General features: G+C 53.5%; 1 protein-coding gene across 1 annotated transcript; it reads right to left on the bottom strand.

Annotated features, from left to right (window-relative positions):
* Window positions 1-3: 3 nt before the first annotated feature.
* DCST2 (DC-STAMP domain containing 2) lies at window positions 4-15,438 on the bottom strand. Its single transcript, XM_005541632.5, has 15 exons — window positions 15,171-15,438; window positions 14,820-14,990; window positions 14,394-14,495; window positions 13,042-13,239; window positions 12,642-12,707; window positions 11,907-12,120; window positions 11,570-11,727; window positions 10,729-10,893; window positions 7,518-7,685; window positions 7,274-7,374; window positions 5,497-5,627; window positions 5,030-5,157; window positions 4,564-4,657; window positions 4,317-4,457; window positions 4-237 (listed from the first exon to the last, which is right to left on the bottom strand). Exons 1-15 carry the CDS (start codon window positions 15,436-15,438, stop codon window positions 21-23), a joined length of 2,322 nt encoding a protein of 773 aa, XP_005541689.3. The 3' UTR covers window positions 4-20.
* Between the last annotated feature and the right edge of the window lie 29 nt (window positions 15,439-15,467).

The following is a 15,467-nucleotide window of genomic DNA, read 5'->3' as shown; positions in this document are numbered from 1 at the left end:
CACTTGTGTCCACTTTTGGTTTATTTGTGGGGTAGGTGGGAAGGATCAGGAGGAGAGGGAGGTGCGAGAGGGACTGAGGGTTCTGAAGCTGGAGTGGGGGCTGCTTTGGGGGCGGAGGATGTCTCAGGTGGTCTGTGGGGCTCAGGGCTGGTGAGAATGCTAATAGGCTGATGGGCTTCAGGTAAGGGCTGCTGCCCGTGCTTCCTCTGCTGAGGCCCCTTCTCCTCATCCAGGTCACTAGTGAGGAGAGGAAGGGTGTGGCTGGATCACCCACCTTCTGTCTTCACAGGTGCATCCCTGCCCCCTGCCCTGCCCCATCTGTTCAGATCCAGCTCCTGTTCTTTATGAGGAACTCCTGCTCTCTCAGACCCACGAGGCATACCAGCCCATGGCTGTAGATATTTTCTGATTTTAGGCTGATGCTGAGCGGGGGCAGTGACTTGCCTGAGGCCACATGGCTAGGAAGGGCGGAACCACTAGTGACCTCAGTGATCACACCTGCTCAAGGCTCAAGCTGTCCCCTCTGCTGACCCAGTTTATCCTTTCACTGGGCCCTCTAGAACCTCTGAAAAGAAAGCTTTGCTTCCCCTTCAACCTCTCGACTCATCACGACCTCCACCGTCCCATTCACACTGGAATGTGCCCACTGGACAGTTTTATTTGCAGTCCTCCCAAGAGGAGGTAGCTTAACCTTCTCAAACCCAGCTGGCCCCTAGTGATTTTTGCAAAGCCCCTGGCTGCCATGACAGCTATACAACCAGTGCTGTGGCTGTCTCCTTAGGCCTGCCAGACACCTGCCACATCTGTTTAAGATGCCGGCTCTGGACTCCTGCTGTTTGTATGGTCCTACAACCTCCTCGTTAGAGGACCCATCCAATTCTCTGGCCTCTCAATCCCTAACCTCCTTGGTCCTATTGACTGTCATCTCTGTTCCCACTCAGACGTCCTCCTCAGCCTTGGCCCTTCACTGGATTCATTCCAGAGTTCTTCCCTGGCCATGGCCCCCTCTCTGAGCCCCTCCTGTTCAGGCAGCTCTCCCTCCTGGCCACTGCCCCTGTTCTAACACGTCATCAAGACAGAGACCATGGGCTGCCCCCAGGGACCTTAGCCCCTCCTCTTCACCAGTCATCTTAGACACTCTTACCAAAGACACCTCAATTCTCACTCCATCTTGTCCTCCTGACCTGCCCAGAAAAAGCCCTCCACCCGTGAATCCTATTCATGGCTACCACACATGCCAGAGAAAATCACATAACCAAGCGCACTGGAGCAATCATTACAGGTTACGGCTTCCAGCATCATCTGGGCCTTTGACGCTACCTGGAAATCCCTTAACCTCCCCAGTCGGCTTCTTTGCACACTTGCCACAGTAGTTCTTTCAACCTCTACCACCCACTCCTTGAAATCTTCATTCCACTCCCAGCCGCCTGCTCTGCTCTCTCAGCAGGTGCTCTTGCCTCCTCTTCCCCAGAGAGAAGCAAGGCCTCCAGGCTGGAGTGGGCTCAGCTGCTCAGGGGAAAGTATACTCTACCCTCTGCCTCTGCCAGCCTGCTCCTTTCTAAGGCAGGCCACCTGGTCCACCTGGCCCTGGAACCCAAACCTCCCTCCCCAATGCTCTTTTACACTGCCTAAATGCTCAAATCTTCCTGTCCTTAGATCTAGAAAACGCTTTTAGTGCTGACTCCCCTTCAAGCTACTTTCTTGCTCTGTGAAGCTAACTCTGTCTTTCTCTTCACCATCAAGCTTACATTTTTTCAAACTACAGCACTCATTAGATGAAAAGCATTATCAAACTCCTGGCAACAGTGATGCAGGAGCCACATACCATATTTCTGAGTCCTTTTATTTTGCATGTATGTATGTATGTATGTATGTACGTATGTATGTATTTAGAGACGGAGTCTCTCTCTGTCACCCAGGCTGGAGTGCAGTGGCGCGATCTCGGCTCACTGCAACTTCCGCCTCCTGGGTTCAAGTGATTCTCCTGCCTCAGCCTCCCAAGTAGCTGGGATTACAGGCGCCTGCCACCATGCCTAATTTTTTGTATTTTTAGTAGAGACAAGGTTTTACCATGTTGGCCAGGCTGGTCTCAAACTCCTGACCTCAAGTGATCCACCTGCCTCAGCCTCCCAAAGTGCTAGGATTATAGGTGTGAGCCACCGTGCCCAGCCTTTCTGAGTCTTCTTTACCTGACAGCCCTCAACCCATCATGACAGATCCAGTTTTGGTCTTCCCGATGCCATGAAAAACATTCCCACAAGCCACTCCAGTGATTTCCTAACTGCCTGTCACCTGTCTTCACATGATCCTACTTGATTTCTATTTTTTTTTTTAATCTTCTCATTTTTCAAGACTAGGTCTTGTACTATTGTCCAGGCTGGAGTACAGTGGCACAATCTTGGCTCACTGCAGTCTCGGCCTCCCTGGCTCAGTGATCCCTCCCACCTTAGCCTCCTTAGTAGCTGGGACTAAAGATGTATGTCACCATGTCCAGCTAATTTTTATATTATTACTTATTTATTTATTTATTTATTGAGACCAATCCTCCCTCTGTCGCCCAGGCTAAAATGCAGTGGCACAGTCAGCTCAATGCAACTTCTGCCTCCCAGGTTCAAGCAATTCTCCTGCCTCAGCCTCCTGAGTAGCTGGGACTACAGGTGTGTGCCACCATGCCTGGCTGATTTTTGTAGTTTTAGTAGAGATGGGGTTTCACTATGTTAGCCAGGCTGGTCTTGAACTCCTGACCTTAAGTGATCCTCCCGCCTCAGCCTCCCAAAGTGCTGGGATTACAGGCGTGAGCCACCCTGCCCTGCCAAGTTTTTGTATTTTTAGTAGAGATGGGATTTTGCCATGTTGCCCAGGCTGGTCTCAAACTCCTGGACTCAAGAGATCGGCCCACCTGGGCCTCCCAAATTGCTGAAATTACAGGTGTGAGCCACTGTGCCCATCCCCCCACTTGATTTCATAAGTTTGCCTCTCCTGCTTTCTTGAGCCTCTCCCCTCCCTGTCCCCTCCCACTCTCCCGCCATGCCCTCTGCCAGGATGATCTAGCTCATCCTCTCTCTTACAGTCTCTAGCTCAGCCACCCCCCAAAAATATACCTCCAGCCCGGAGCCCTGCCCTTTTCTAACTACCCCCCTGGGCATCTCCAGCTGGATGCCCTACAGACACCTCAAAGATCTCAAACTGGGCCAGTCGTCTTTCACCAGAACCTGTTTATCTTCCTGCCCTAACACCTGCCCAGGCCCAAGCATAGAAATCCCAGTCACACTCAGCACCTCAGTCCTGAGGCCATCACGAACTCCTAGACTAAGACAAGCTCCTCTCTGACCTCCCTGCTCCTGCCCAACCTCCACTCTGCCTTCTTCGTTTATGGTCTTAAAAGACAAATATGAGCATATCACTTTCCAACCTAAGCTTTTCAAATGACAAGTTAAGGTTCTTGCCCCTCTCTTCCCACCTTGACTTCCAACCTCATCTCCCAGCATTCTCTGAGGTCTCTACCCAGTCACACCCATCCCTTGGGCTCTACCCTTCTGAATGCCTCACATTCTCCAAACCCACACAGGCCTCCCCTTGGAATGCTTTCCTCTACTTCTCAGCCTAACAAACCACCAAGTTGCACCCAAAATCCAGCCCATGGCCAGGCACCATGGCTCATGCCTATAATCCCATAATCCCAGCACTTTGGAAGGCCAAGGTGAGAGGATGGTTTGAGCTCAGGAGTTTCGAGACGAGCCTGGGCAACATAGTGAGACCCCCGTCTCTACAAAATAATAATAATAATAAAATAATAATAAGCCAGGCATGGTGGTGTGCCTGATGTCCCAGCTACCCAGGAGACTGAGGTGGGAGGATCACTTGAGCCCAGGAGGTTGAGGTTGCAGTAAACTGGGATTGCGCCACTGCATTCCAGCCTGGGTGACAGAGTGAGACCCTGTCTCAAAACAAAACAAAACAAAACAAAAATCCAGCTCATTTATCACCTCTTCTATGAAGCCTTCATTAATATGCCCCTTTTCCCAAATTGGCTGTTGTGTCCTCTGTGCTGTCCAGAGTGTACTTCACTCCTTTATCAGGGTACTGTCCACCCTGTTATCTATTCGATGTCACTCTCCCCAAGGGCATGGTGAGCTCCTCCAGGGCCACGGTGCTAACACAGAGCAGCCGCTTGGCAAACCTCAGTTACTTCCCCTCCCCTCATGTCTCTCTCAAGCCCTGGCAAAGGTCCAGACACTCAGGAAGGCCTTTGTAAATGGAACAGAACCTGCTTAGGCCTCACAATTCCCAGGTGCCAACTCCTGCTTCCTGCTCACCTGGACTCGGAAGTGGACTCCACTGAGAGGCTCCTGCCGAGCACTTCTTGGGGCGTTTGCTGCTGTAACCATGCCTGCTCAGGGTCCTTCCATTGAGCTGCAGCCAGCCATAGCTGAGGGCCCTCCTCATCGCTGGAGTCCCTGGAGAAGACTCTCATCTCAGTGGCCCGCAGACATCCTGGGAGAAGGGTGGCTACTTCCACTGCCCCCACAGACTCCAGCCACCCCATGTCACTGAAAGACTCACAGCTCCAGGTCTAGGTCCCCCTGGTAGGAGAGGGGAGATGCACACACAGAGCAGGTATTGTCCAGGAGGCGGAAGCAAGTGAGGCAGTAGAGACCTGGCGGAGGCCAGGGGGAATGGAGGTGAACCCGAGCTCACCCACCCACCCTCTGTGCTTCCTGGCTGCCAGCCCCTGCCTCCCCTCACACCCCTGGAGGAACCATCCTTGTCAAGGGGTGCATACTAGGGAACTGCTGCAACGTCACTTGCACATAAATCCTATTCATAAATACCCAGGAAAATAAAGGCAAGCATGGAGAAAATGAGCTACCTGAGGGCTCTGTGTAAATGAGAACATGCATAGTAGTGAAGGGAGGGGCACAAAAGGTGAGGTACAAGAGAAGTCCATCAAGGAAGGACCACAGTGGATTGTCATATGCAAGTGGGGTAAGTCTGAGCAGCGAGAGGCACATGCCCCAGCGGGTCTCACCTTGGCAGCCCGGGGTACTGCAGGACACAATGTTCTCCATGTCTCCCTCATCCTGGGGCTGCCCACAGCCCAGGCAGTAGGCCTGATGCAGCCAAAAGTGGCTGACAAATGGACCTAGGCAAGGGCACCTAAGAAAGGGGTCACAGACACTAAGCAGGCCAGACCAGCCAGCTTAAGCTTCCCCACTCCAGCACCAACCTCCAAATGGCAGGGAGGACTTTCTGACTTCCTGCAGTACATCCTCCATCCCTCTGACTTCAGCAGCAACCGCTCCATGGCTCTGCCTTCCTTCCTCCCTTCACTCCTCACCCCTAAGAATTCCCATCTCTCACGGCGTTAAGGGCATGCAATGGGCATCCTCTTCAACCAAATCTCTTGACACTTAGAGAGGACAGAAATCCATTCCGACTCCTGGCTCTTTTTCTTTCCCCCTTGCCCCACCCCTATAGGAAAGACAGTGGCCTCACCGACTGGCCAGCACTAGGAAGGCACTTCTGTGGCCCTGGTCAGCCGCCCGCCGCCTCACTGATCGGTGCAGGGCAGCCAACAGATTGGTTCGGCGGCTCAGAAGTATGTTGTACAGGTAGGAGATCCTCTCCTGGTGCGGGGAGATCAGGGATGGGGTCCCACTTGACCCTGTTTTGTGTGCCTGGAATGCCCTCTGCGCCCATCTCCACTCCCTACCTTTTCCTTCTGTCCAACTCCTATGAATCCCTCTAAGTTTGGCTCAAATGCCCTTTCCTCTGGGAAGTCTTCTGGACTTGCCCAGGTGGAGTTACCACTGTCTCCTCTGGTTTTCCATAACACTTTTATTCATTCCTAAATAAAAGTGCTTTTTAAATTACAATGTCTTGTTAAAAGCTTGTTAAAAGGTGACCTCAGGATCACCTGAGGTCGGGAGTTCAAGACCTGCCTGACCAACATGGAGAAACGCTGTCTCTACTAAAAATACAAAATTAGCTGGGGTGGTGGCACATGCCTCCACCAGTTACTCGGGAGGCTGAGGCAAGAGAATCACTTGAACCTGGGAGGTGGAAGGTGCGGTGAGCTGAGATCGTGCCTTTGCACTACACCCTAGGCAACAAGAGCGAAACTCCGTCTTAAAAAAAAAAAAAAAAAAAAAAAAGGAAAGGAAAAAAAGCTTGTCTGGCCTGCCTCAAGTCTGTGAGCTCCAGACTGTGTCTGGTTCATCTCGGCATCCTTGGAGACCAGCATAGAGATAGGGGAATATAGTAGATGCTCAGTAAATGATTAGTAAATGAGTAAACCAATGGTGAGGGTTTTTTGTTTGTTTGTTTTGTTTTGTTTTTTGAGATGGAGTCTTGCTCTATGGCCAGACTGGAGTGCAGTGGCGCAATCTCTGCTCACTGCAACCTCCACCTTCCGGGTTCAAGTGATTCTCCTGCCTCAGCCTCCCGAGTAGCTGGGACAACAGGCACGCGCAACCACGCCCAGCTAATTTTTGTACTTTTAGTAGAGACAGGGTTTCACCATGTTGACCAGGATGGTCTCGATCTCTTGACCTTGTGATCTGCCCGCCTCAGCCTCCTAAAGTGCTGGGATTACAGGCGTGAGCCACCGTGCCTGGCCCCGATGGTGAGTTTTTAATTATACCTCAACATGCCAACACTGCCCCCACCATGGTTTTTGTTTTGTTTTGCTGAGACAGGGTCTCACTCCATTGCCAGGCTGGAGTGCAGTGGTGCAATCATAGCTCATTACAGCCTTGAACTCCTGGGCTCAAGCGATCCTCCCTAGTAGCTGGGACTATAGGCACACACCACCATGCCTGGCGGGTTTTTTTTCCTTTTCTTTTCTTTTTTTTTTTTTAATAGAGACAGAGGCTCACTTTGTTGCCCAAACGGTCTCTAACTCCTTGCCTCAACCAGTCTTCCTGCCTCGGCCTTCCAAAGTGCTGGGATTACGGGTGTGAGCCATGGCACCAGCTCCACTCTCCAACTCTCCCCCATCTCTCATTCCCCACCCCCCCAACACCCCTGTGATTTTAACAAAACTTTGGAGGTAAATGCTGTCTCAGGAAGCCCCACTCCAGAGGCACCATTTCTCCCAGCCCCATCTTAGGTCCAGAAGTCTGCAGTCCAGGTCATTTGCTTTGGAGTTCAACCAGAGGAGAGAGGGCTGGAGCTGCTGAAGGAATTCAGCTCCCAGAGCCAAAACAGCCAGCCACTAGCTAAGCCCCCTGGGGAGGGGGCAGGGCCTAGCTCCCAGCCCTGGACCCCTCACCTGCTCCCGGGATGGGTAGTAGGAGGCACAGATGACTCGCCGCAGCCGGCTGACATAGCTGCCAAACAGGGTGACGAAGAAGCATAGGCCATACATGACGCCTGGGAGCACAGCAGCCAGTCAGCCTCACCAGCAGGCACAGGTGTCAGCCCACCCCTGATGCCCCCCACACCCTCAGCAGTCTGCACCCCTCATTTCCTGCATGGTGTCCACTCCCCCAGGGCCCTCAGGGTGTGGTTGATACCAATGACTATGTAGCCAGTGCTGTCCGGCTCCGAGGGACGAAGGAGACAACGCCGGGACAAAATACTGATGTTGCCTTGCTGCAGGACATCAAATGCTGACACCAGGTCACGATAAATATTCCCAGCATAGCCAGTCCCTTCCACGGTTATAGACACCAACACAGGACCTGGCACAAAGACACTGTGTGAGTGACACTCATGGCAGTTGCTATGCAGAAAAGCCCACACCTTCTGGAATGAGGAAAGTGGAGCAGCGCAGGTCATAGGATGACTCAGACCCTCGGCTGGGGGCCTCTGATGCCTCAGGCACCCTCATGGTGCCCTGGCGCCTGACCTCAGTTCTGGCTCCTAGGACTGGCCCCATGGTCCAGCTAGGTGGTACTGGTGTCTGGTCTTCCTATCCAAGCCACCACATCTAAGACGACCTTAATGGTCAGTGAGTCCACCCCCCTGGCCTCCATGACCACCCAGAAGCATTTATTTATTTATTTATTAAATTTATTTTTTGAGACAGGGTTTCACTTTGTCACCCAGGCTGCAGTGCAGTGGTGCGATCTTGGCTCACTGTAGCCTCAACCTCCCAGGTTCGAGTGATTTTCCTGCCTCAGCCTCCCAAGTAGCTGGGACTATAGGCACGTGCCACCATGCGTGGCTAATTTTTCTTTTTTTTTTTTTTTTTTAGAGAGACAGGGTTTCACCATGCTGACCAGGCTGGTCTTGAACTCCTGAGCTCAAGCAATCTGCCTGCCTTAGCCTCCCAAAGTGCTAGGATTACAGGTGTGAGCCACCAAGTCAGGCCCCCAGAAACATTTATTGACTGAGCACTGACTGTGTAGCAGACACTTAACCAAGTGCTTTATTGTTTGGTTTGGGGTTTTGGTTTTTGTTTTTTGGGAGTTTTTTACTTTTTTTTTTTTTTTTTTTTTGAGACAGGGTATCATTCTGTAACCCAGGCTGGAGTACAGTGGCGTGATCTCAGCTCACTGCAGCCTCCGCCTCCTAGGTTCAAGTGATTCTTGAGCCTCAGCCTCCCGAGTAGCTGGGATTACAGGCGCCCACCACCACGCCTGGCTCATTATTTTGTATTTTTAGTAGAGACAAGGTTTCACCATGTTGGCCATGCTGGTCTTGAACTCCTGACCTTAGGCGATCTGTCTTCCTCAGCCTCCCAAAGTGCTAGGATTTTTTTTTTTTTTTTTTTTTTTTTTTTTTTTTGAGACGGAGTCTCGCTCTGTCGCCCGGGCTGGAGTGCAGTGGCCGGATCTCAGCTCACTGCAAGCTCCACCTCCCGGGTTTACGCCATTCTCCTGTCTCAGCCTCCCAAGTAGCTGGGACTACAGGCGCCCGCCACCTCGCCCGGCTAGTTTTTTTTTTTTTTATTTTTTAGTAGAGACGGGGTTTCACCGTGTTAGCCAGGATGGTCTCGATCTCCTGACCTCGTGATCCGCCCGTCTCGGCCTCCCAAAGTGCTGGGATTACAGGCTTGAGCCACCGCGCCCGGCCGTTTTTTGTATTTTTTAGTAGAGACGGGGTTTCACCGTGTTAGTCAGGATGGTCTCGAACTCCTGACCTCGTGATCCGCCCGTCTCGGCCTCCCAAAGTGCTGGGATTACAGGCTTGAGCCACCGCGCCCGGCAACCAAAGTGCTAGGATTACAGGCATGAGCCACCGCAGCTGGCTCACACTCTCAGTTAATGGCTTACCAGGCACTTGACACACTTAATTTATTTTATTTTTTTCTTCATATTATTTTTTTAGACTTAGTTTCACTCTTGTTGCTAGGCAAGTTGCTTAACCTCTTCAGCTTCAGTTTCCTCTTTTTTTGTGCTAGGATTACAGGCATGAGGCACCCACCTGGCCCCAACACACATAATCTAATTTACTCCTTACAGTGACCCAGAGAGGTTGCTACCATTATTATTCCACTGTTCAGATGAGGAAACTGGGCTAGCACAGTGGCTCACGCCTGTAATCCCAACACTTTGGAAGGCTGAGGTGGGTGGATCACCTGAGGTCAGGAGTTTGAGACCAGCCTGAGCAATATGGTGAAACCCCATCTCGACTAAAAACACAACTGGATATGGTGGCATGTGCCTGTAGTCCCCGCTACTTGGGAGGCTGAGACAGGAGAATTGCTTGAACCCGGGAGGCGGAGGTTGAAGTGAGCCAAGATTGCACCACTGTACTCCAGCCTGGGTGACAGAGTGAGTGAGACTCCATCTCAAAAAAAAAAAATGCCGAGCATGGTGGCTCACACCTGTAATCCCAGCACTTTGGGAGGCCAAAGCAGGCAGATCATGAGGTCAAGAGATCGACACCATCCTGGCCAATATGGTGAAACCCCATCTCTACTAAAAATACAAAACTATGCTGGGCATGGTGGCATGTGCCTATAGTCCCAGCTACTCACAAGGCTGAGGCAGGAGAATCGCTTAAACCTGGGAGGTTGCAGTGAGCCGAGATGGTGCCACTGCACTCCAGCCTGGTGACAGAATGAGATTCTGTCTCAAAAAAAAAAAAAAAAAAAAAGAGGAAACTGCAGCTGAAGAGGTTAAGCAACTTGCCTACTAATAGGGCCGGGTGCGGTGGCTCAAGCCTGTAATCCCAGCACTTTGGGAGGCCGAGACGGGTGGATCACAAGGTCAGGAGATCGAGACCATCCTGGCTAACACAGTGAAACCCCGTCTCTACTAAAAAGTACAAAAAACTAGCCGGGCGAGCTGGCGGGCGCCTGTGGTCCCAGCTACTCAGGAGGCTGAGGCAGGAGAATGGCGTGAACCCGGGAGGCGGAGCTTGCAGTGAGCTGAGATCAGGCCACTGCACTCCAGCCTGGGCGACAGAGCGAGACTCCGTCTCAAAAAAAAAAAAAAAAAAAAAAAAAAAAAAAACTTGCCTACTAATAAAGTCACCACCTAATAAAGGACAGAGCTGGGATTTGAACCCCGGCCAATCTGACTCTAGAGCTTGCATTTTAAACTACTCTGTATGCTATAACCTTGACCTAGACACAGGTGTTACTAGGCAGAGGATAGAGTTGAAAGAGTGGCCCACTTGGGGGCTGCTGAGTAACAGTGACATGGGGACATTCAGGCAGTCACCAGGACTGAGGATGGGAAGAGGAGAAGGCTTGGGACCAGGCAGGGAGATGCAGGAGCAGGTCGAGGGGGCTGCAGTGGGTGAGTGGGAGGAGGCTGTCGTGTAGGCACTCACTGCGGGCCACAATCTCCCCCTGCAGCTGGTGCCGGGCCAGGTCAAGCACCCAGAAGACAGCATAGTCTAGGAAGACTAGGAACAGCACGAGGAGGAGGTGTCGGATAAGGTTGAAGGTCTCCAGAATGTAAAAAAACTTCTCCCATTGGGACAAGAAGATGGAGCCTGAGCAGGAGTGGGATGGTCAGGAGAATGCTCCCCAGTTCTCCCGTCCACCAGACCCCAGTTCTTGGAGAGGCCTCCTGCCCCTGATCAGGCTTGGGCCTATCTGCTCATCGGGAATATGGAAAAGAAAAGCTGTGAGGACTCCGGCAAGGATGGAAAACACTCTTCAGGGGAGGGGGCTCCGTGGCTAGAGGGGAGGGGCCTGCCTATCATCTCCACCTGGCCCTGTGGTCCATTCCAGTCTCAGGAGCCCTCCCTCCTAGGGCATCCCTCCATCCCCTTACCTGTCTCCCCACCTCACAGGCAGTCCTCCCCCTCCATATTAGCACTTCCTGCCCACCTGGGGAAGCCCTCCCAACTTGACGTCCCTCGCTCTGTGTCCATCCCCTGATGTCCTGATGTCCAGGGTGCTCCCAGAAGCACCATCTGCCTCTCCTGTCTCTGGCTACTTTCTCCAAGGGTGTCTATGTTCTCCTTTCAGACTGCGGGCTCACCAAGGACTGGGCAGTGTCTTCCCTCAGCCTGAAAGTTCCTTAAGCTCTGGGTCTCCTTCTTCTGGCCCCGCCCCAAGCCCATCCTGAGCCCTGCCTGTGCAGGGGCTTAGGGGCAGGGCAGCGGGGCGGGGGGAAGCCCTGGCCTCCCTGAGCTGGGCTCTCCCTGTCCTCAGGGTCCTCACCCGGTGGGATGTAGCGCCTGGCCTCGTGAGCACTGAGCGGTAGCACTGTGGGCAGCCCTGCCGCGGAGCGCACAGCCTCCATACGCAGGAATTGGCTGGTGATGTAGATATTGTCATAATGGTCCCAGTTCAGGTAACAGTACCGGTAAAATAGGGCTCTGGGAAGGGGAGGTAGAGCACATATGAGGCCCTTTACCACCCCGGGACAGACCCCACAGCGCATCCCCCCTTCAACCCCACTTCAGCCTCCCTGGATGCTGGGGCGGCATGGGGATGAGCTGCTCCCTGCAGCCCTGGCCCTGCACAGCCCGCCCCGTGCCACCCGGTAGCGCCTCACTGGAGGTAGAGAAGCACAAGCAGCAGAGGAGTGGTGAACCCCATCAGAGCCAGGGCCTCTCGGACACGGTGCAGCTTCATGCTGACAGCCTCGCGGAGGTCCATGGCTACCTGGGACAGACTCCGAGAGGCATTGAGATCCACAGAGAAGTGGTGGGTGGCTGTCATGTTGAACTCAAACTCCTGACGCACCCGGTTGAGCAACTGAATCACAGCTGGGGCCAGCAGGTTCAGGGGAGACGTGGGCAAGGAGAGTTAGGAGAGGGTGGAGCTGGCCCTGGGGAGGGGCCTGGCACAACCTAGGGGGTGCAGCTCACAGACCAGCTGGGAACCCCCAGTGTTTGGGTCAAGGTGGACTGAGGAGGCGACAAAGCCTCCACATATGGCCATCGCCACCACATGCTCAGCTCCCAGCATAACAGAAGGCATGCAACAGATGCCCCTAAGGAATGATCTTGATGACTTGAGTATGGACCTGAGTGTGGACAGGAGGCCCTGGTTCTGTTTCCAGCTCCTGCTCTCACGGCAGGCTGTGGTGAGGCACTGGCCCTTCGCTGGACCTCCTGATCTGTATTTGTACAGCATGGATATGGGCCTGGGTGATCTCTTGAGCCCCTTTCTTTCTCTTACGTTCTCCTTTATGGGCTGGGAGCACTGGGGGCTGGCCATGGCCACACTGGGATGAGGGAGGGAGACCACTAGGGAGCACCACGTGTGGCAGGAGGGGGTCACTCACGGGTGCCGATGGTCTGGCGCAAGAAGGGCTGAATGTACTTAGGGATGACGCAGAACACCTGGACCACTGATGGGTGGAGTCTGCTGAGTGTCCGAAGGAGGAGCACAGCCAGGCCTGCCCCCCACCTCTGGAGACCTCTTCTCACAGGGCCTCTTTTCGATTTTCCTATTGGCCTCCACATTTGCTCAAAACCTTGTAGCACATCCCTGTCACCCCTCTCTCCCAACACCAGTCCCTCCCTACTGCCCACCCCCACCCCCAATACTGGTCCCACCAAGCTTATTCCTCTCTGTTGCCCCCAGTGGTCCTCCTGGGCCTGTCCTCCCAACTGACCCCCACATTTCCACCCCGCCCCACCACACATAGGCTCCTCCCTGCTGGCATGCCCTGGTTTTCTCACGGCTGGCAAGTCCACAGAGCGCCAGTTTGAAGGGCATGAGCACGTAACACAGATGGTAGGCTTGTGGTATGACCATCATGCAGCTGTCCTTGGCATCATCAAAAACCCGTGCACACTTCAGGTAAGGGTTGCCCAGTTCCGAGTTGCACACATCCCCGATGTGCAGGAGCCACTGCCATACATTCCGGAGAGCCCTGGCTGGGGACAGTTGCAGGGTTGGCACCCAGGGCTGGAATCCTACAGCCTCTTCTCAGAGGTTTGGGGAACAATACCACAGCACCCAGGGTTGGAGAGGCCTGTGGTCAGGGACCTGGCTGTGCTGTGTCCAGTGAGCACTAGCCCCCACCCAGGAGGGGCCTGAAAAGCCCTGGACAGGGATACAGGTGAGGAGACTGAAATTTTTTTTTTTTAGATGGAGTTTCGCTCTTGTTGCCCAGGCTAGAATACAATGGAGTGATCTCGGCTCGTTGTAACCTCCGCCTCCTGGGTTCAAGCGATTCTCTCGCCTCAGACTCCCTAATAGCTAGGATTATAGGCATATGCCACCACGCCTAGCTAATTTTTGTATTTTTAGTAGAGATGAGGTTTCGACATGTTGGCCAGGCTGGTCTCAAACTCCTGACCTCAGGTGATCCACCTGCCTCAGCCTCCCAAAGTGCTGGGATTATAGGCGTGAGCCACCTCACCCAGCCTTTTTTTTTTTTTTTTTTGAGACAGAGTTTCACTCTGTCGCCCAGGCCAGAGTACAATGGCACAGTCTCAGCTCACTGCAACCTCTGCCTCGCAGGCTCAAGTGATTCTCCTACCTCAGCCTCCTGAGTAGCTGGGACTACAGGCGCGTGCCACCATGTCTGGCTAAGTTTTTGTATTTTTTGTAGAGATGGGTTGTCACCATGTTAGCCAGGATGGTCTCGATCTCCTGACCTTCTGATCTGCCTGCCTTGGCCTCCCAAAGTGCTGGGATTACAGGCATGAGCCACCACACCTGGTCCCCCCTTTTTTTTTCGTTAGAGATGAAGTCTCACTCTGTTGCCCAGGCTGGATTGGAGTGCAGTGGCACGATCATAGCTCACTGCAGCCTCAAACCCCTGGGTTCAAAAGATCCTTCCACTACAGCCTCCCCAGTAGCTGGGACTACAGACATGCACCATTACATCTGCTAGTTTTATTTTTTATTTTTTTATAGAGATGGGGTCTTGCCATGTTGCCAAGGCTGGTCTCAAACTCCTGGGCTCAACCAATCCTCCCACCTCGGCCTCCCAAAGTGCTGGGATTACAGGTGTGAGCCACCGCACCTGGCCAAGACTGGGTGCATTTTGAGTCCCCAGGAGTAGACATGCTAATGTGCTTACCTATGTGTTTCACACCATCCATGATTGACCGAAAGAACTTGCGGACCCGGTCAGCCACCTCTTTGGTCTTTTGGGCAATAGCTTTAATCTTGTTCAGGGCACCTGATGGGTGAGAGACAGAGGCACTGTGGAGTCTCCTCCTTTAGGGACTAGTTCTCAACATTGCCCCTTAAGCAGGGAGTGGAGAGGAGGCCACCGTACCAGAGGTGGGGAGCCTGGATTCTGGGGCCTGGGAGATAGTTAATCTGGGAGTGGAGGAGGCCAGAGAGCAAGGAGAGAGGGTTTAGCTGTGCCCGGAGTCCCTTCCAGGCCCAGATGCTCTGCAATTAGCACCAGCAGAGAAGGAGGCCAAAGGACTATAGAACATGCAGGATGAGGGGGGCAAGGAGGACGTGTGGGAGACAGTGGTGGAGGTGGGGGACTTACTGACAAGGGGCTGCTTGGCCCGCTGTAGCACTTCGGCGGTCTGGTTCAGGGCCAGCTCTGCCCCACAGGCTACAGCCTCGCTAGCTCGGGTGAAGTTGCGTAGAGTGTTGGCACAAGGACCTTGAAGCACCAACCCAAAGGCAGCCACCAACAGTAGTGTCCGGCCCTGCCCTGTGGGCGACAGCTCCGTTAGAACCAAGAACCCAGCCCCAAACACGGCAGCAAGTCCCTTCAGAATATTTCACTTAAGCCTTCAGAATATTTCCCTTAACCTCTGCCTCTCCCATAGCATCTCTCCTGCCCCAGCACCAGCTCCAGGACCCGCCCCCTAGCCCTGGGTGCCAAGCTCACTGGAGAAGGCCTGGGGCAGCAGCAGGAGGACAGTGGCTCGGACCTGGCGGGAGAATCCCATGCCCAGGCTAAGGAAGGCGGCCAAAGTGAGGGTGCCCACCAGGCAGCCCCAGGGGCTGTGCCCTTCCACCAGTAGCTCCAGAAGCCCGTAGGCCGTGGCCAAAGACAAGCCCAGGGTAAAGCCTCCCACGCTGCGAACCACAGCTCTCGCCATGCTAGGCTCCTCTCCCCTCAAGGGGTGCACAACATCCTTCATGACTTTGGGCATGGCCACTGAGGCCAAATGTCTGCCTGTCT

This window comes from Macaca fascicularis, chromosome 1 (genome assembly GCF_037993035.2).
Source record: "Macaca fascicularis isolate 582-1 chromosome 1, T2T-MFA8v1.1".
NCBI classification, from domain to species: Eukaryota; Metazoa; Chordata; class Mammalia; order Primates; family Cercopithecidae; genus Macaca; species Macaca fascicularis.
The sequence above is the reverse complement of the archived record's forward strand: the minus strand, read 5'-3'. Positions and strand labels throughout refer to the sequence as shown.